Raw genomic sequence first — 21,639 nt, forward strand, 5'->3', positions numbered from 1 at the left:
GTCAGCATCATCTCCATGTTCCTCATCCTCACTTGTGTTCTTCAAGTTGTGGGGTGGACCCAGCCTCGGCTGCCAGTCCTTGGCCTGGAGCCAACAGCCAAACAGAACTCCCTGGATGAGAGATTGCTCTCAGGGTCAAGGAGCAGAACCTTCAGACAAGGCCTTTCCGGAAACAGTCTCTTCCCCTTTTCCTTGTAACTGGGATGGTCAGTCTGCTGCTGGGGCCAGGAATGTTTGGCTGACTGGGCTGGGAATGCAGCTGTGGGCATCCTGAGAAAACGCTCTATTTGCTGATGACGCAGGAACCCAGATGAGATGAACAGGAGATGGACGCCAATCAGCCTGCCTCCCCGCGTTCTCCCGCTAATGAACAGCCATGGGAGAACGTAACTGGTATGGGTCCAAGGGGGATAATTATCTCGGAAGGTGGTGCACAGAAAGGTCCTCGGGAGACCAGGCGGGTGCAGGATCCGGAGGATGTGTGTGGAAACTTGGGACGCAGTCTCCCAGTGGGGGCTGGTTGGCGGGAGTGGAGAGGGCTGACCAGGAGCTAATCCATCTTCTTCTGCTGCTCAACGCCTTACATCTAACCAACAGCATTTGGGCTCTTGGATTATGGGGGATCAGGTTACAAGTATGTGAGAGACACACTTGAAGATTTTCTCCTTTCGTTTAATAAAAACGATACCAACAAAACCAGGAACAATAATGGTAATATCAATTTCTGAATTCTTGGCTGAATTGGATGCACACATACAGCTTTTTATCAGATCCTTTATGTTCCGTGATTAGTCTCTGTTCAGGTTTCTCAAGCTCCGCATTATTGATGCTCTGGGGCAGGATCATTCTTTGCTGTGAGGACTGTCCTGTGTGGATGTTCAGCAGCAGCCCTGGCCTCTATTCAACGCCAGCAGTACCCTGCTCTTCCCAAACCGTTCCATCCAAGGTACTTTCAGACATCGCCAAATGTTCCTTGGGGTAGTAAAATCAGTCACAGATGGGAGCTACTGGTCTACGTTAAAGGGGCAGTGGGTGAAATGGATAAAGCACAGGTTTCAAGTTAGTCTGCCTTGGTCCAAATTCTGGTTCTACCATTTATTTAGCTTTGTGACTTTAGGTACATACTTTAACCTCTCTGTACCTCAGTTTTCTCTTCTGTACAGCAGAGATAATAAAATTACCTATCTGATGGGGTTATGGTGAAGATTAAAGAGGTTAAGATGTGTATGTATATCAGTATTTATAAAGTGTTTAGCACAGTCTGGTACATAGAAATCTCTCAAGAAACGGAAATCATCATTTTTTTTTCTTTTACTTTTTCCTCCCAGTCTGTAAACTCTTTGAGTGCAGAGACCAAGCCTTTTTATTTTTTAATTCATGATGTCCACCACAGGTATATAATAAAGGCTCAAAGGAGGGAAGGGAGGAAGGAAAGAGAGGTAGCAGTTAGCAATGGAACATCCGGTGTGAAGACAGGAGAGAGGAAGGTCGAGAACCTTTCCCAGTCAGCTGTAGCTCTCACGAGTTTCGAACAGACCAGGGAAGACTCATACCAAGCGCCAGGGGATGCATAAAGGCACAAATGTGGATTGACACATGCACGAGGACATGGGTGAAACTTCCTGGGGCTGGAGGTTGCCAGTGGGCTTGGAGCTAAGACATGTGACTGCCAGAAGAAGAGTAGGAACGCACTTTGTCTATTTGTGCTTCAAGAAGGACAGAAATATGACTGACCGCACATTATTTACTCCTGTATTCTAAATCTCGTGAAGTCCATTCACAGACTTGGGGCAGAACTCCCATAGGGAGGTTGAAACAGTACAGCTGAAGGGGCAAGTCTTCCACTTGCCACCCAGAACAGTGTCTCTTTTTAAGTACTCAGATGAGGGAAGAGCAGTGTCTGGTTGAACTTTCTGCAGCGATGGAAATGTTTGGTATCTGTGCTATCCAACACGGTAGACACTAGCCACGTGTAGTGATGGAGCACTTGAAATGTGGCTGGTGTGACTGAGAAAATGACATTTAATTAAGTTTAAATTTAAATAGCGACATGTGACTAGTGCCTACCATACTGGACAGCCCAGGTCTAGAAGAAGCCACATGCCTCTAGACAGTCAGGCTCTCCTAGGACACCCTGAGAGATGGCGGGCTCACCGCTCTCAATGGAGAAGGATGTAGCATAAATTCCTATGACTCCCCACTCCTATCCACCTGCCAGACAGGCTGAACACAGTCCTACTCTGGCCCATTTTCCTCCCCTGGGCCATGAGCTCCCTGCTGTGAGGGGAGAGAAACAGACACACACAACAGCAACAGCGATGTCCATGACTACATTGCTACTACTCCGGCAGTCATTACAACATTCACAGAGCATTCAGCACTTTTCTAAGCAGGTCACACAGACCATCTCTTCGGGTAGGTTTACCAATAATCCCTGTTTTATAGATGCAGAAACTAAAGTACAGAGAAGTTACCCATCTTCAACCAACCAGTGCACCGTGGAGCTGGGTTACTAAGTGGCTGTAAGTATAGACTTCGGGATTAAGCAAACAGTGTGAGACTGATTCAGAATCTCTTTGGGGAAGGGGTCTGTAAGAAAGCATTCATGCTGGCTCCTCTGCAAAGAAGGCCTGGGGTTGAGGTTGGTCATGGAGGAGATTTTTTTTTTTCCTTTCTCTGGTTGTTGGCCTTTTAATTTTTCTTACTCTTTTGTATTAAAGGAGTCAAATTATTTTGGGATGGAAAGAGGAGTCACTTGGTGCATGAGTGGAAGAGGGGGTAAAACTCAGTGCTGCTGATAATTTTTCTAGGTTTGCATTTTCCTCCTTCTGAAGACGGGGCTCAAAGGGGACCCAACTTATGCCAGAAGTTTCCTGGGGGCTGTCAACCTTGGAATCAGGGTGACAAGCAATCTTGGTATGCGCAGGACTGAAGGGTTTTCTGGGACACAGGACTTTCAGTGCTCACTGGGTAAGTCCCAGGCAGACCGGGAAAATTTGACAGCCCTACTCAGAAGTGGGGGAAAGATGAGCCTTTTTGGCGACTACGCGTACAGCTCCAGCAGGGAAAAAACAGCTCCCCAGCAGGCGCTATTCAGGTGGATGAGGGGCTTGCCAAAACAAGGATATGACTTATCTCCCCGGGCATGGCTTGTTTTAAACTTAGAGGTTCAAGGACAGGGTGTCCCAAGGAAACACTGCCAGTTCCAGGAAGGGCTGCATTATGACTTCCACGAGCTCTAGGCATTTCTGCTTCTGCAGGCCCCCTCCTCCTTAAAAATATATATATTAAAGATTACCCTTAAGGCTGCATTTGTATAAAGAGAATCCAGGCTAGATTCATCATCACACATTCACTCTTATTACATTTTTTTCCCTACTGATTTTAAGAGAAATGAAAACTAAATCACTTTTAGGAGCCCTCAAAAAAAAAAAAATCACGGTCCTTAGGCATTGTGTCTACTGTGTCTGATGGGCAGGTCGGCCCTGGTTCCAAGGCTTGAAAGGGAGGGAAGTTTGGAAGCACCTTGGTCAGGGATGCCTAATGTGGATTAACCTGGGTGGGAAGACCTGTGTATTCATTACCCACCTGCTCTGACTGCAATGTAACACTTCCTCTTGCTAGGACTTAGGCAGTAAACCACACCCACACGGCAGTGCCTGCTACTCTGCCACCGGGAGACGTGGCAGGTCTTTTCCGATCCTACCACAGTTGTGGCGGGGCACTGAAATAGCATTTCCCTCATCACACTTTAAAATTTTGGTGGTCGTGAGACTGGCTGCTTGATCACATTACTCGCTGTGTCACTAAAGAAGCTCACGTAGGATTTTGTCACAACTTTTAAATGTAAACACTGTGTCTTCATAAAATCTTTTATCATCCAACGTATTTTGTTTTACGTGTTGCAAAACCTTATTCCGAGAAGGGGTGGGCAGCCTTCGGCAGACTGCCAAAAGGCCCACGTCAAAGGAAATGTGGGGGACTCGACGTGTTCTCAAGTTCACGAATCTGGCCCTTTCCTGAATTTCATCCGTCCAGCGAGGAAACTCTTACTCAGCTTTGCCCACGTGGCAGAGAAGTCCAGGACAGGGTTAAAGACTGGCTGGTAGAGGGGAGACTCACACCCCAGGTGTGCAGCCTAATAAGGTGTTAACTGGGAACCAGCTGAGCTGGGAGAGGACACCCAGGCAGGTTGCACTGGGCGCTTTTTTTCTTGGGCTTTGATTGCTGACAGAACACCATCAGCCCCCCCTCCCGGATGCAAACAGGCTGTGTGCCTCCCTTGGCCGTACTTCTTTTGCAGAAAATTCCACTGCCAGTAGTCCTGGGGTAGACTCTGAATTTCAGTTTAACGTACCTCATTGATTGATTTGTTGTAAAACTTCATCAAGGACTTCCTGTGCGCCTCTGCCATTTGCCAAGTGCTTTACGTGATGATCTCATCCAGCCTCAAGACAGCTCCATGGGGAAGGTCCTCTTATTAGTTCTATTTTTATATATGAGGCCATAGAGGGAGGCTCAAAAGAGCAAGTGACTTGCCTAAATCCACATAGGCAGCAAGTAATGGGCGGGGATCTGAACTCGGTCTGACCCTTGTGAAAGTCTCTTCCCTTTGAATTTTTGGGTTATTTGGTTTTTTGTTTTCACTCCATAGGACTTTCTCAGTTTTAAGGATACAGCACACCTTAGCCACATCAGCTGATAAGCAGTGAGCAGAGGCAGCCTGTGAACCAGAGGCCCAAGACAGTGTCAATAATGTGATCCCACAAACACAGTGGGGACTTTCTTTGAATTCCAAGCCCCCCAGAGTGGAGGACAACCTGTGTCACCCCCAAACTTTACTGCCCTGTAATAATCACAGAGGCTGATACTAGAGAGGCCGTGTGTGTGTGTGTGTGTGTGTGTGTGTGTGTGTGTGTGTGTATGGGAGGTGCTGAGGCTCGGAGTGGAAGCTATCTTCTTATATTGAGATAAATGTCATATAACTAAACACTTATCCTTGAATTTTTAATCAAAAGCCCAAGGAAGCTAAAAGGTACAAACTTTCAGTCAGAAAGTAAGTCAGGGATGTGATGTACTGCACGGTGACTATAGTTAACAATACTGGACTGCATGACTGCAAGTTGCTAAGAGAGTAGGTTTATTTTTAATTGAAGTATAGTTGATTTACAATGTTGTGTTAGTTTCTGGTGATTCAGTCATACATATATGTATATATTCTTTTCCATTATAGGTTATTACAAGCTACTGAATATAGTTCCCTGTGCTATACAGGAGGACCTTGTTGTTTATCTACTTTATATACAGTACTGTGTTTCTGCTAATCTCAAACTCCTAATTTATCTCTCCCTGCCCTTTCCCCTTTGGTAGCCGTAAGTTTGTTTTCTTTGTCTATAAGTCTGTTTGTTTTATAAATAAGTTCACTTGTGTCATCTTTTTAGAGTCCACATATAAGTGATATAATATGATATTTGTCTTTCTCTGTCTGATTTACTTCACTTAGTATGACAATCTTCAGGTCGATCCATGTTGCTGCAAAAGGCATTATTTCATTCTTTTTAATGGTTGAATAGTATTCCATTGTGTGTGTGTGTGTGTGTGTGTGTGTGTGTGTGTATACTACTTATACATATACATATATACCACTTCTTTATCCAGTTACCTGTTGATGGACATTTAGGTTGCTTCCATGTCTTGGCTATTGTAAATAGTGCTGCTATGAACATTAGAGTGCATGTATCTTTTCAAATTAGAGTTCCCTCCAGATATATGCCCATTAGTGGGATTGCTGAATCACATGGGAAGTCTATTTTTAGTTCTTTAAGGAATCTCTATACTGTTTTCCATAGTGGCTGTACCAAACTACATTCCAATAGTGCAGGAGGGGTTCCTTTTAAGAAAGGAGATCTTAAAAGTCCTTAAGAAGAAACAATCCTATAACTATGCATAGTGGTGGATGTTAATTAGACTTACTGCAGTGATTATTTTGTAATACCTACAGTGAATCATTATGTTGGACACTTGAAACTAATATAATGTTGTATGTCATAATACCTCAATTAAAAAAAAAAGTCCAGGGAAAAATGTTCTCTCTCTGTTTCCTAGAACGGCCTAGTCAAGTTCAAGTCTTGCGCTGCTGGAACTTCTAGGGAAGTGGCTGGTTTTTCTCTGGGACACTGGAGGTTGGATGGGTTCACCGTCAGAGTTGCCCTATCCTGAGTCTGGGGTCAGCTTTCCTCTGCCCTACCTTCAATCACCCAGAAACGTCAATGCTCAGATGCAATTTCTCCCCAAGGCACCTACCCTTTGTCGCCATCTGTTTATATCCCAAAGAAAGACTTGATGTTGCAAAACACTGAAATTTAGACTAAGTGGAGTAAGGAACAATCCATTCCTTGTTTTAAATCAAGTTGTCATAATCAAAAGGCAAGTTCCAACTTTAATAACAAACACCCAATGTTATGACATTTTACCTTTTCCAACTATTTATGTAGGCACAAATATTGTGTTTAAATTTTAAACTATACAGTTAACATAAAACAGTCCACTCACTTACATAGAGTAAAAATAAAGCGAGTTATGCCAATTTTGTTTCCCTTTTAGGCCTCATTCTTTAAATAGATCATTCATTCAACATGCAAGGCGCTCAGTGTCAGACACTGAGTTTGGCGCGGCACACCCTAAAATGAACCAGAAACTGTCCTTGTGCTCTGAGCCCCAGAGGGAAACAGCCAGAAAAACCTGGGAGCCACTTTTACACTGACCTATGCTCTTCCATCTCTGACATCTTGAAAGAGAGCTCTCAGGAATGATGGGCTTTCCCTCTTCCTTCTCCACCAAGCCCTGTTCCTTCAAATCAAACTGTAACCAGGTCTAGACACTGTACCTTTAGAATACAATTTTTTAGCAGTTTCAGGAACTTCGGCTGTGAATCGCACAAATGGAAGTGGTGGAGACGACAGTATTTCACCCAAAGAAAGATAGCATGTGTGATGCTCAGGGCTTGGCATCCTAACTCTCCATCCCACACTCAGATGGCAATTGGATTTTAACAAGGAGTGGGGTTTGTGGTTTGGGAAATACGGCATTTTTACTGCCTTGGGTCATATGTGAAATATTTGCAGGCGTTTAAAATAGCGTAATGTTATTTTTTCCCTTGTCTTCAAAACAAACCCAGTAAGCTTTTATAAGTCATAATAACAAGCATAAAATTGGGACATTGGAAAACTCATGGGCAGAGATTCAGAAAATCCATTCTCCCCCAGGAGGAGTGTTTAGATTTGGGTGTGGAGGATCATGGGGGTCCTTCTTGGGGGCCCACCTGACCTTGAATGACTTTGGGATCCTGAAGAAAGGGGGAAGGGCTCCAGGGGCAAAAGAATCAGGATTCCACCCCCACCACCCCCGCCAGCAACTATTCTTCAGTGCAATGATAGAAATACATACAGGGGCTTTGGGATTTTCTTCCTAGCCAGTTTTACTCTGGAAATTTCTTTGAAAGCAAAAATAAAAATAATCCAGAGACTTGTATTTATTTAAGTGACCAATTCCCAAAACCCAGTGCCCCAGAATTCTGTCCCGCGAGCCTTGCTGTCTGGGGCCTTTTCCTGCCAAAGGGCTGCAGGTGGGGACAAACACTAAAATGACCATGTGAATTGGCCTTGGATGCAAGGGTACCCAGCCTTCTGTCTCTTCAAAAATTACTGTTAGAAAAATGAAGGTTAATCAGTCATTGCCCAGAAGGAAATATGTAAGTTCATATGTGTGTATCTATTAATAATAGCAAAGGTATAGTAATCTGATAAACATAGAATTTAATATTTCTTGAGCATTTAGTAGGTTATACCTCCAACTAATCCACATAACACTCCTATGAAATGTGTGCTATTGTGATCCCAGTTTTACTGATGGAGAAATCAGGGAGGTGAAGTAACTTGCCCAAGGTCACACAGCCGGGAGGCAGCAGAGCTGGGAGTTGGATTTAGGCAGCTGGATGCAGGGCAGGAGTTTATGTTGCCTTTACTCACCCTGGACTTGTTTGTCAACCTCAAATTTCATAAATTTTTATCTCGGGTATCAGAAACTCTAAACACCTGATGGCAAAGGAAAGTGTTCGATGGGTTCCCCTTTGATGTTTGGTATTAAAAAAAAAGGCAAGTCTAATTCTCAGATGTGGAATATATAAGCAGAGAAAATAAATGAAGAATGAATGGAACCAAGTTTTTCCTATCTCAACTCTACTGTATTCTTTCTGCAAAGAACAACAGAAGAAATAGAAGGGGGGGAAAGCCCTTTATTTGTCCCTACTTTTTGAGATAATCTTTTCAGACTTTTAAATTCTAGATCTGAGGACTCGAGGAAGAAGAAGCAACACAGAAATGTTTTCAAGGCCGGGTAGAGAGCAGATCCCAGCAGCTGTGGACCGCTCAGGGCAGGCGGAGGGCGGCTGGGCGGGAGTGTGGGAGAATCCTCTTTGGAAGAAGGACACGGGAATGCTCTCAGCATCCTGGGATGAAAGACTTGAGAAGAAAGGGGCCTCTCAATGAATGGTGCTCAAAATGGGCTGGAAAACAGGGGAAACGGGCCCTTGCAATGAAAAGCAGAGAAAGTGCCTTTTTTGTTGCTTCCCTCACCGTGAAGTGCGGCTGCCCCCTCCCACCGCCTTCCTCCCTGACCCCTTCCCCAGCCCATCTCACGGGGCTCAGAAAAAAGGCCTCTTGTTATGCTCCCATCTGCCTGCTGCTCATCCACATTCTTTTATCTCTGCCCAGGGCCTGGCAGTAGGGCCGGGGCTTCAGCTGCCAGAAATGTTGGATCTCACATCGAATCTTCCCAAGATGGGCATCTGAGAAACGTCAGTTTACATCAAAACTGCCTTCTCTAGCAAATACCAGAAAGCTTTCTTTGCCTGGCAAGGTCGGGAAATAATTCTCTTCTCAAGATCGGGCCAATACAAACTCTAGTCCCTGTTGGGGATGATTGATCTGACTTAAAGGGACAGAAGCCACTTTGGTTTTACACTTGGAAAAAAAAAGATTTAATTTTAAAACTGACTTAAAGATGGAAAATTAGTAATGTTTCCTTTTTATTTTTAAAATTTTCTTTTTTTGAGGGGGGAGGAGGTAATTAGGTTTATTTATTTATTTTTATTTTTAATTTTCTTTTTTTTAAAATGGGGGGTACTGGGGATTGAACCCTGGACCTCATGCACGCTAAGCACGCACTCTACCCCTGAGCTATTACCCTCCTGCAATGTTGCCTTTTTATAGTGCTTGGTATAATAAGGAATATTGTACTGTAAGAAATTCTTAAGAACAGGGTTTGTGAATATGGTTAGAGAGAGCAATATGAAGGGAAGTTAAAAAATCACCAATAGATAACAGCTCTTGTGGTGGGTAAGTAAAAGACAATGGGCTGGGGATTAACAGATACACACTACTATATATAAAACAGATAAATAACAAAGACCTACTGTATAGCACAGCAAACTACATTCAATTACTTGTAATGATATATAATGGAAAAGAATCTGAAAATAAAATACATATGTACATATCTGTAAAACTGAATCACTGCTGTACACCGGAAACTAACACTGTAAATCAACTGCTCTTCAATAAAAATTTAAAAAAATAAAATAAAATCTCTAAAAAAAAGATTATGAGGGTGGGGATGGAGCTAAGAGCGTAACGGCGTGAAAGAAGAATCTCTTCAAGAAATCTCACTGATCTTTAGAAAGTTCTGAAACACAGGGAGGAAAGCATTCTCTGAGACAGCCGATGGGGCCCTCACACTAAGTAGTGTTAGACAGCACAGAAGAAATTGGGAGAAAGTCTGATTTTTTTTCCTAACTCCGCAGGAAATCTCTGCTCAAAATGATCATTTCAAGCATTGGTACGTTCATCCTGAAGACTGGATCCTGGCTGTCTTGCAGAGGGAAATTCAGGCGCACTGATGGGCAGAGCCGTAAGGGTGTCCGCACCGAAGGCTGCCAGTTCCTCAGTTCCAGGTCTGAAGACAGAGGAAGGCATCCGAGGGCAGGAAAGGACCTGGTCTCACTGGAAAGCCCTGTTTGCTTCATGCCCACTCTTCTGTGGCTGTCCTTTGTTGGGTAGATTTTTATCTGGGGGTGGGTATGAGAGGTGGGAGGGTCAGAAGAAGAGGGGAGTTAGGAGATGGGGGTGGGAGGTTGGGGGGGGTGGTAAGTAGACAACAAAACCAATGCAGTGGTTGGGGGTGGCCATTCTAACTGCAAACTTAAGGTGATGGGTTTGAAGTTTAGCACAAAGATCGTTAGGTTTTGAAGCCCCTGACAGCCCTCTGCCCACCCCCATTTTTCTCTACCTTTGTGAAGAATAAAGCACACACCCTTAGGTCAGCTTATTTTTCCTTTTAGCATTAGCTCTAATTCCTGAAGCCAGCGAGGTCTAAAATAAAAATGAGACCCCAACACTCTGGCTAAAACTTCTGCAAAGGATTGGCCATCATCCTCGGGATATGGTGCAATTTTCACCATGACTCAGACACAGAGGGACCATTTAAGTTATCATCCAAACAAGGACATTTCCAAAAGTGAAAGGGAGTGTGGTGGAAATGATGCCCGGGCAACGGATATACGCAGAGGCTGTCCCAAGCAAATCAAGACGGGGAGTCATAAATCCTGGGCCATCTGGCCCCTGCCTGCCTTCTTGGCCTCTTCTCATCTCCCTCAACCCTCTGCTCGACCGTCTCTGCTCCATCTGGGCTGGATTCCTTCTGTTCCATGTGCCTTGTCTCCCTTCAGGGCTGTGACCCACCCTGCCTGGCACACACTTCCTTATCCACCTCACCTGGCTAATGTCTGTTCATCTTTCCCTGAGAGTCCTGCTCTGCCCATGGAGGGTAGCTCTCCACGGCTAACATGACTCTTACTGGACCTGTTGTTTTATGTCCCATAGACCAGGGGTGATAGTCAAAATCTACAATCATTGCTGGGTAATGAATCGATGAACAAATGGATGCAAGAATGAATAATAATCTCCCCCTGTCTTAGTCAGCTAGGGATGCTGTAACAAAATAGCATATTGGGTGGCTTAAATAACAGAAATCAATTTTCTCACAGTTCTGGAGGCTAGAAGTCCAAGATCAGGGAGCCAGGATGGGTGGGTTCTGGTGAGAGCCCTCTTCCTGGCTTGCAGACAGCTGCCTTCTCACTGCAGCAAGAATTGAGTTCTCTGGTCTCTTCTTATGAGGGCACTAATCCCATCATGGGGGCGCTACCCTTACCATCTCATCACAGCCTAGTGCCCTTCCAAGGGCCTTCTCTCTGAATACCCTTAGGGCTTCAACATTTTGAGGGGGACACAATTCAGTCCATAGCACACTTTCTTTCTCTATATAAATTAAACTATGCATTGACCAAATCTGCTTACTGAGTGATACGATGCAGTGTAAATTGCTACAACAATTTCCAAGTTACTTATTAAAACCTATTTTGAAATCATTCTTGTTCATAGGAAGCAGCAAAAATAATAGAGGAGCCCTATACACCTTTCACAGAATTTCCTCCAATGGTAACATTTTACAAAACTCCAGCACAAAAAAACCAAAACTAGGACGCTGGTAGTGCTGCAATCTGCAGACCTAAATCAGACTCCACCAGTGGAGAATGTAGTATCAACAGAATCAAGTAGTGTGTAATCTATTTTAAAATCACATAGCAGGTGACCTGAATTTTACAAAGAGTTGGCATGATGTTTTCTTAGATGTTGCTGCCACTAGCTAAGTGTGTCCCGTCTGGGTCATGACTGGACATAGGAATCTGTATTGACATCGTCAACAACTTCCTCATTAAATCAATCGTAGTGCGGCACCGGGTACAGTTTGTTGGGGGGAGGGGTGCTACCTGCACATTCACGTGGAGATATATGTGGACACCAGAGCTTCCCATGTGGTCAGGAGAACCTCTGACAACAGCGACACCTCCGAAGTCCACTGTGTTGCTATCTGCTCCCCGTCCCCAGAGACAGAGGACGTCCTGGATAAGAAGGTGGGAGCTGTCCTGTTTAGGCCCTGGATATTCCGGATTACAGAAAAATAAAACTTATACCATTCACCAGTCAGTACGGAAATACTTCAACATTTTAACAATCTTCTTTTGTACTGGTATGTACTTATTAAGTGTCACCTTTTCAATGTCCTGTACCGAGCCTGTCCCCTAATCTCCCAGAAGTCAGGTGCCTCCTTGCACATGTCACATCCCCAGCACCAGGCTCCGGGTCAGCATAGAGTAGGCACACAAGAATATCTGTGATGAGTAAGTGGGAATCTGTTTCGTGGAGAGCTTGCTGAATCGACACCAATTTCTCTTAAGAAGAGACTATTCATTGCTTTCCCAAAAGATGCTTTCCCCTCAAATTCCACTGGAATTTTTTTCTTTTTAAATCAAGAAAGAAGGGAATGTGCCAGCAACTGCTAGTCTAAATGGCCTAGTTATGGTGCTCACGGTGCCTCCTGCCCTCCTGATTGTTTTGAAATAAGCACAGGAAATTACGTAAACTGGCAATAAGAGTCCAGCAGTTGGGATCAGGGAGGTATGCATATTTGCTTTTCCAATTTTCTGCTCCCCTACCAAGCGAACACATGGAGCTTTGACCTCCCATATGTTTTTAATGCATGTCAGAGATAAACGTTCCAACAAGTTGGAAGCAACAGGTTGAGGGCTCCCCCTTCCCCCCTTCCTCTATCTAAAGCTGCCTCAAGCAGCCTGGGGACCAGAGGGAGAGACAGCACAACCTTCCGCCTCGGAAAGTTTTGGACTCCTATCCTCTTGAGTTGATTGTTCTGGAAGTCTTCCCTGACTCGCAGGGTTGGATGAGTGGACCCTTGCCGCCAGCACCCTGTGTTGACCTCATGGGGCACTGGCTATGCCGTCTTAGAAATCACTGTTTTCTGGTCTGTCACCCACATCAGACTGTAAACCCAAGGGAGACTAGGGCCATCCTGACCTTGTCCCCAGCATCTGGCTTCTAATCTGACCCAGGGTAGAAGCTCAGTATGTATCTGTTCAATTAATGAATGAATGATGAGAAAGGAACCAAGGGCATTAATCAGAGCTTCAGGACAGTCAGAGTCACCTGGACTTCTGGCCCTCATGGGTTCCAATTCTCATTGCAAGAATCTGCAGAGACCACTGTCGCTGATCCTGTAATTCAGTGGTTCTCAGCTGGGAGTGTGCATTAGAGTCACCTGGAGGGTTTGTTCCAGTGCAGATTGATGGGCCCTATTCCCAGAGCTTCTGATTCAGTTTGTCAGGGGTGGGCTTTGAGATCTGCATTTGTAACCCATTTCCAGGTGACACTGGTGTTGCCGCTCTGTGACCCCAGTCTGAGAACCGCTGCCATAATACACAGAGGAACTGTGCTGTCACTGCATTTCTTTTAACAACTAGATTTACATTGCAGGATTTAAAAAAAAAAATGGCAGCGTTACTACTTACAACGTAAAATCAGCATTATTCAAGTGTGATTTAAAGAACTTACGAATGTGTATCTTTGATCCTGTGGTAGACAGACAGGTGGGCTTTCCAACAACGCCAATTCCATATGGAAAAGGCATGCAGAAAAAGGAGCATGGACTTTGGAGCCAGCGGGCCCGGACTTTGAATCTCACTTCACTGCTGACTGGCAAAGAGACCTCGAGCAAGTTACATGCTGTTTCAGGGTCTCAGAATAGCCATCCATAAGGTAGGGACAGTAAAAGACTCTTTCCAAAGTTGCTAGAAAAGTAAAGACCAGAAAGCATTCCTTCTTAGCCTAAGATTAACTAGCTTATGAGACTAATAATAGTAAATTTGTACAAGCAAGGGATATTGTGCTTTTTGAAGCTATTCAGCTCCTGAGTTTTAGGTAGTGAGGATTTTATCAGAAAATTTCTCTCAATTCATTTGGTTATTGAACTTAGTAAGAGTTTAGATAGAGAAGGGTTATTTGTACAAATAGAAAGACTTTTTTTTCTTACAGAGTAGATGTTCAAAAAACGGCAGCTGTAGGCAGACCTCAGAGATATTGTGGATTTGGTTCCAGACCACCGCAATAAAATGAACATCACAATAAAGCAGTCACAGATTTTTTGGTTTCCCAATGCATATGAAAGTTGTATTTACACTATCCTGCACTCTACTAAGTGTTCAATAGCTGTATGTCTAAAAAATGCACATACCTTAATTAAAAAGTACTTTATTGCTAAAAAATGCTAACCATCCTCCGAACCTTCAGTGAGTCACTAATAATAACATCAAAGATCACAGAACACCATAACCACCATAACAAATACAATAATGAAAAAGTTTGAAATACGGCGAGAATCAAAAAGTGAAACCAAGACCAGGAGTTAGCAAGTGCTGTTGGAAAAACTGTGCCAACAGACTTACTCAATACGGTGTTGCCATAAACCTTGAATTTGTAAAAAACGCAGTCACTGCGAAGTGCAATGAAGCAAAGTGCAATGAAATGACATGGTTCTGTTACAGAAAACCGAATGCAAGAGAATGAGGTACGCACAAGGAAGGTGGGTAAATCATGCGGGGGAGGGTTTCATCATCTGAGTATTCATTACTTGAGAACCTGCAGGGAGCAAGTTGTGAAGGGAAGCCGAGATTGCGGTAAGATGGAAAATTTCCACCAATGACACAACGATTTTGAAGTTAGTTCCTACTCAAATCTTTCCTTGCTTCGCGTCTACCTCGCTCATCAGGTCGCAGTCTCGGTATGTTTCCCTCTCTTGCTGTCCTCTGGGTGCCCACCCAGCAAACAGGCAAACACAGTGAGAATCCACTGGAGACTGAACAGCCAATATCACAACCAGCACAAGATTTCACAAAGTTGATGAAAAGACGTTAGAGAACTGGTCAAGACACCTAGAAATCGGGATCTGGCAGAGCTAGACAAATTTATACCCCAAGAAGAGAAAATCCGGAAGGACAATGTCTTAACGTTTTCCAAAGATAAGTATTTGGCTATCAGGGATCGGGAGAGACCTTGAGAAAATGAAGAGGCCCTCAATTAGTTTTACACAATAGACATTTTTTGGATAAAACTGAAGTCAAACAGGAAGGGATGATATTATATTATGTTGGCATATATCTTATCAGAAATACTATGTTTAAAAAAACCCACACGATTCTTGCTTTTTCTAAGACTCAGTTCACATTACAATTATGACCTAAGTCAAGGGTCCAAAAACTGGAGCTCAAGGGCTAAGTCTGGCCCACCACTTGCTTTTGTAAATAAATACTGGAACACAAAAATGCCCATTTGTTTACTTACTGCCCAGGGTGGCTTGTACACATGACATGCTTATACACAGTCGAAGCCTTGGGTAGCTATAGCACACATCTCTTTGCCCACAAAGCCGAAAAATACTTACTATCTGACCCTTTACAGAAAAAATTTGCTGACTCTTGACTGAACTTTGTTTAAAGTAAACTTTCCTTCTTTATTTTTACTTTTATTTTTTTAAATATATTTTTTCTAATAAAAATGGTTTCCTTCCATTCTTTGTGCTGGCATTTTGATTTCTGTTTTCGGTTGATTTATTCTAGGTGAGGCCGGCGCCCCTTCCCCTCCCCAAATTATCCTTGGCTGATGAGGACTCTCTGTAATTCAGGACAAAACATGACTGTCCATAAAGACAATTTATTGCTGGTTTCCTAATTTAAGAGTGCAGGGAAACCAATATGAAAAGAAACGTATCTATGTATATGTATGACTAAAACAATACACTGTATACCAGAAATTGACAGAACAATGTAAACTGACTATACTTCAAAAAAAAAAAAAAAAAGAAAAAGAAAGAAACAGGGGATGGGATATTTCTTTCTCAAGAGATTAGCAAATGAGAAATTGCTGGGGGGAAAAAAGACAACCCAGGGAACCAGACTGACAGGGTTTGAGTCGCAGGACTCTCCTGCGGAGCTATGAGTGTGAGTGAGCTTTGTACCCTCTGGGTCTCAGGCTCCTTCTCTGTCAAATGGGGATAACAGCATTAACCTGGCCGAGTCAGGGAACTGACACGAGATCACAGAGGTCAGGTTCTGACCCCGTCGCTGGCTGGCACACAGTATACACACACAGTGGTAGCTCTCGTGATTTCCATTTGCCTAATTTCTCTTTGGTCTGGAACGGCAGTTTACACAGCCTAGATTCGGAGCTCTACCTTTCTGCAGACATTTTCTGAGCTGCCTGTGTAAGTAAGGCATTCCTCTAGCACTCCGGTTTATGAAGCCCTGCTAGGAGCGGAGGCAAGTCCTTGACCTGCTCTGTTTGCAAGAGTGAGGGACGAGTTAAGAATTCACCTTCACTTTTACAGTTGTTTCCTGCAGGCAGCTGATGTCACTGACATCCACAGCACCCGCGAGGAGACGTCTCACAACACAACAATCTGTCTCCAGCAGGGAGGGTCAGCCCAACGCAGCTTGTATATAAATACTCCCAGATGCTCTGACTTCGAGAGGGGCAGCGTTCGTCATCAGGAGAAGCGGACAAACCATGACAGCGGTACGGCAGGCAGTGATGGTAATGAGGGCGGTAATCGGCAGGCCAGGAGAGAGCAAGATGATTTCCCAACTAGATCACGGGTGAGGAACAGTACTGGCTTTATCCCCCCAGACCTTGTCCTCATTTGCAACACACCCAGGAACGATCCTCATTAAGCTCCCCTGGTGGGCAGCTTCTAACTCAGTGCCCAGTGACCCCACCTCTGTGTATTGATGCCTTTGTGTGATCCCTTGCCCTAGAGAGTGGCCTGGACCTAGCGACTCACTTCTAACCCACAAAAGCGGCAAAGGTGATGGGACATCACTTCCACGATGAGGTTACAAATATGCCTAACACCCACTTTGCTAGCAGACTGCCTTCTAAACTCGCTCATTTTCATGAAACAAGCTGCCATTGGGAGAGACCCACGTATCAAGCAACTGAAGCCCAACCATCCCGACGAACTGAATCCTGCCAACAACCATGGAAGCGAGTGTGGAAGTCAATCAGTTATCAGTTGAACCTTCAGCTGAAGTCCCAATCCTGCCTGATATGTTGATTCTAGTTTGCGAGCGACCCTGAAGCAGAAGATCCAATTAACACACGCCCAGATTCCTGAGCCACTCCAACTGTGCGATAATAAACGTGGGTTGTTTTAGCCCACTACGTTTTAAGGTAGTCTGTTACACAGCAAGAGGTTACTAACACGTACTTCTGTCTTAAAACTTAAAAAGTCAGTGAAAGTACATTTCTGCTGAGGGTTGGTGACAAATGAGACTGTCACTTTCTCTGTTTTAATTCATCTAACACTGTGCCAACAGATTAATCTGCCTAAACCATGCCTCTGATAGTGTCCTTCTCCTATTGAAAACCCTTCACTAACTTTCACTGACTGAAGGAAAGAAGGTCTATTTTCCCATTTGACATTCAATGCTCACTTGGGTATCAATTTTCTACCAGGTGCTAGAACAATCTTCCTAAAACACCAATTAGCCCAAGTCAGCCTTGCACTTAAGTCTTTGTTGGAGTCCCGCTACCAACTAGATCACACCTGTGTCCCACAGCGCGACAATGGAGGTGTGCCGTTACCTGGCTCCCCTACCTCTCTGCCTCACACTTAATGCTTCAGCAACAGAGAACGGATTGTCCTATGCAGCCAACCCGTGCACTGGGCCATCTCCTGTCCCCTCCTCTCTCCACCCTCACCTTTAAGACACTGGCAAAAGGCTGTCCACTTCTTCTCAGAGCCCGCTGAGGACCGTCCCGTGGAGACGCCCCCTACTCCCAGGGCTCTCGCATCCTCTCTTGTCTCAGTTTGGAATTTGCCCTCCTTCCCTCGACCCTCTCTGGCTGGTTTCTTCTTGTTCCGCTCACACCTGAGTCCTCTGCTCGAGAGGCCCTCCGGGACCACCTCATCTAGGCGGTACCACTGCTAGTCTCTGCTGCAACACTGGGCACTCTCCCCAGGCAGTACTGCGAACGGTGATTATTTTTATTTCCTTGTTGACTTTTCTCTCTCTTCTACTGGGCCTTGAGCTCTTTGAGGGTGGGCTCCGTATCTGTCTGATTTCCCACGGTATTGGCAGTGTCTAGAACAGCGTCCGTCACACACCGGGTGAGTACTGTAGGAAATACTATTTACTGACTGACTCAACAGATGGATACATGAATACATCTTCGTCTCCGTTCAAGTGACTATCTGAGTGTCTAACAGGCACTTAAAACTATTTGTTGAATGAATGAATAATGCAAGGGAGGACATTTAATCATGGTAATACTGATAAATGAAAGAAACTCACTGCATGGTTCTCCTGACCCTTTAATATCAACTCACGGTCAAGAACAGCTTCCTTCAGCTCCATTTAAGTCATTCAGGGTAAAGGAAACGAAGCAGGCTCTCGAGGGACATGCTAGAATAGCCTCCGACTGTGTGTGTATGTGTGAAAGACAGATGGAGAGATGGAGAGAGATGCATCAGCCTGTAGGTCTCACTCGCTGTCAAGGTGCCGCCTGCCCACAGGCTGGGGACCAGGGGAACAGACTGGTTCTCTGGTACTCTGCGAATACACTGCCAGTGGACCGTGAAATCTGCTTTTCCTCAAAACCAGCAGTTTAGAAGCTGGAATACCCACTTCCATACGGTTTTGAAAGCAATACTGTTTTGGATTATAAAACTGATGTATGCATTGCAAAGAATTTAAAAGCTAAAGAAAATGTAAACAAGAAAATAAAAGATTATCTTTAGTGTCACCATCATGGTTGTCTAATTTTTTCCTGCTTATGTGTGTTTTAGATTCCTTCCCTTTGCCTTTCTTCTTTCTCTCTGTCTCGGTCTCTCTGTCTTGTCTGTCTCTCTCACATACACACACACACAAACCTGGGATCCATGTAGCATTCTATCCTGAACATTATCTCCTAACATTAAATGTGCTTTGTACATCAACTCAATATATACCTCAATAAAAAATAAAACAAACAAAAAACATTAAATGTGTTTTGACAACAATATTTTACAGAAGTGGATACTATGCCAACCCCTTGTGCCAGCTGTTTCTGCTTACTGCCACTATCATTCTATAATTAATATACAATTCTACAATGAACAAATTTTGCAATCTTGCATTTCCTCAAAGTAGGTTGACAGAGGTTAACATTATTAGCTAAAGGAGTATAGAATTTTAAAGCACTGTGTATAGGTATGGACACATTAATAGTGTGAGGATCAAAGAGTCATGGTCCTGACCCTGTTCATATGTATTTTACCACCCCTCCCCATGGATTTTCATCAATATTATTACAATGTTATTGCATAATACTTTAATAACTTCATTAGAGAAAGTCAATTAAAATATGTTCACCATTTACATCTCTTTTCCTGTAAATTTATTTTCCCTATCCATGTATGTCTTTTGGAGCATCAATATTCTAAATTCAATTAAACTTGAACAACTTGAACAACTATTGATATCATGTATGCACTTGACTGTACTTCCAATTAGAAGTAATATTTTAAATATAATAGGCAGAGTCATTTGAGATAAATAATCAGGCTGGAATAAACTGTAGAAATCAAAATTTGTACATGAACAGCTCACTTACCCTTGGCTGATTTGCTGATCCATTTGAACTCTTTGGAACATTGAGTACCTGGATAGAAACAAAAGGATGGATGTGAGAGGCCTACATCAGGATCAAGGACTGTGCTCTAAGGCAGCGATCCTCAAGGTATGGTACAGGGACAAACTGCAGCAAGGTGCCCTGTGCCTTAGCCCACACCCGCCAAATCAGGTGATCTTGTCAAAGTCCAGGAGTCCGCATTTTAACAAGGATCCGGCAATTTAGGAATGGCCATCAGTTTTCCTCTTTTCTCTGACTGTGTTGTGTTTTACCCACAGCAGGTGGGCCTGATACGGTACACATAATCCAGGCAAGGTGGCCCTCGTTCGAACAGCATCCTGACAAGGGGGACTTGCCACAAGGACACGTTTTTCCCTCTTTGACATGAGATCTTGACAGTACTCAGAGAGGGACCACGTGTTCTAGGAATCTAGGTATAATAAATATAATACCCAAAGGGATAATCTTTAATTTGAGAAGATGAGCCTTTCCAGTCCATGAGCAAGGCTGGTCTTTGACCTGGGGGTGATGCCCCACTGGGACGGGGGTAGGAATTGGGTGTGATGGGTGAGGAGGGCTCATGAAGGAAGGTGGAGACAAACCCTAGATGAGAAGTTAAAGGTAGAAAACAGGAGGTAAAGCCCCAGAGTAATTCTGTAACACACGCAGAAGGAAAGTGTCTTTCTAAGCAATATTCTTGTTGCTCATGTGACCCTTAAAATGTCTTTGAAAGTTATTTTCCCCTCACATATTAAAAATGAGAGACAAAATATGTCATCATAAGGGGTTAAACAGTCCTGTACTTTCTAGCATACTTTAAATGCTGATGTTGGTAAAAATAAAATTGTTTTTTTCAATTTTTTTTTTAAATTGGAGTATAGTTGATTTACAACACTGTGTTAGTTTGGGGTGTACAGCAAAGTGATTTAGTTATACATATATATATACATATATATTTTTCGGATTATTTTCCATTAGAGGTTATTATGAGATACTGAATATATTTCCCCATGTTATATAGGAAATCCTTGTTACTTATCTACTTCATGTATAGGAGTTTGTTAATTCCATCCTTCTAATTTGTCCCTACCCATCTCTCTCTCTCCCTTTTGGTAACCATAAATTTGTTTTCTGTAAGAATGGAGTACTACTCAGCTGTAAGAAAGAATGAAATATTGCCATTTATGGCAACATGGAGGGACCTAGAGAATATTACACTTAGTGAAGTCAGTCAGGCAGAGAAAGACAAGTATCACATGGTATCACTCCTATGTGGAATCTAAAAAATAATACAAGTGAATTTATACCAAACAGCAACAGACTCACAGGTACAGAAAACAACTTATTCATTTTAAAATTCATCAGGCAAAGCTAAATATCACAGGGGTTTGACACATTGTTCCTTTTCTGATTCCATTCCAGTCACTGCACAGAATTTACTATAATGTAAAATATTTTAATGTTTAAAAGACTTTTTTATTAATCACTCCATCAGTTTTCTGCCTCAAGATTTTGAACCAAGTTGAAATGTAAAATCTTCGTATCTTCTGTGAATCTGGTGCTCTAAGTGTTAAACAATTTCATCTGTGTTATTATTAGAATTTTGGTACTAAATCGGTCAAAACACCAAATATGTTATAAACTTTGGTAAATGATTACAAAACAGAAATCAAATTTTAATGCAAGCGTCTATCTTAATTCAATGAGATGGAATGAGCTTTTCCTTCCTATTAACTCTTGAATATTTCTTATTGTTCAAGTGAGACAGGATTCAGCATCAATTTATTTCCTTTTATTTTCCTCTTAATCATAATTGTAAGGACTGAAAAACTCTGTTCACTTAAGTGGGTAGGAATGGAAAGGGTTCTGTTATAGCAACATCACTCAATTCTTTAAACTCTTCCAAGTCATTCGCCAAAAATTATATGGTGATCTATCATCAAAAATTATTTTTAATGATCTACTAACTGACAACTCCATCAGATCTTTCTTCAATTTTGTTGAAAGC

The 21,639-nt window shown here is 43.3% G+C and overlaps 1 protein-coding gene across 3 annotated transcripts in view; it reads right to left on the reverse strand.

Annotated features, from left to right (window-relative positions):
* The window catches only part of LRIG1 (leucine rich repeats and immunoglobulin like domains 1), a 470,674-nt gene that overhangs the window by 190,989 nt on the left and 258,046 nt on the right, over positions 1 to 21,639 (reverse strand). For all 3 annotated transcript variants that reach the window (XM_072941642.1, XM_072941643.1, XM_072941641.1), the window contains one exon: positions 19,614 to 19,661. In XM_072941642.1, coding sequence (XP_072797743.1) covers positions 19,614 to 19,661 — 48 coding nt within the window. The remainder of the gene's footprint in view (positions 1 to 19,613; positions 19,662 to 21,639) is intronic.

The sequence above is a fragment of the Vicugna pacos genome, chromosome 17 (assembly GCF_048564905.1).
Source record: "Vicugna pacos chromosome 17, VicPac4, whole genome shotgun sequence".
NCBI lineage: Eukaryota > Metazoa > Chordata > Mammalia > Artiodactyla > Camelidae > Vicugna > Vicugna pacos.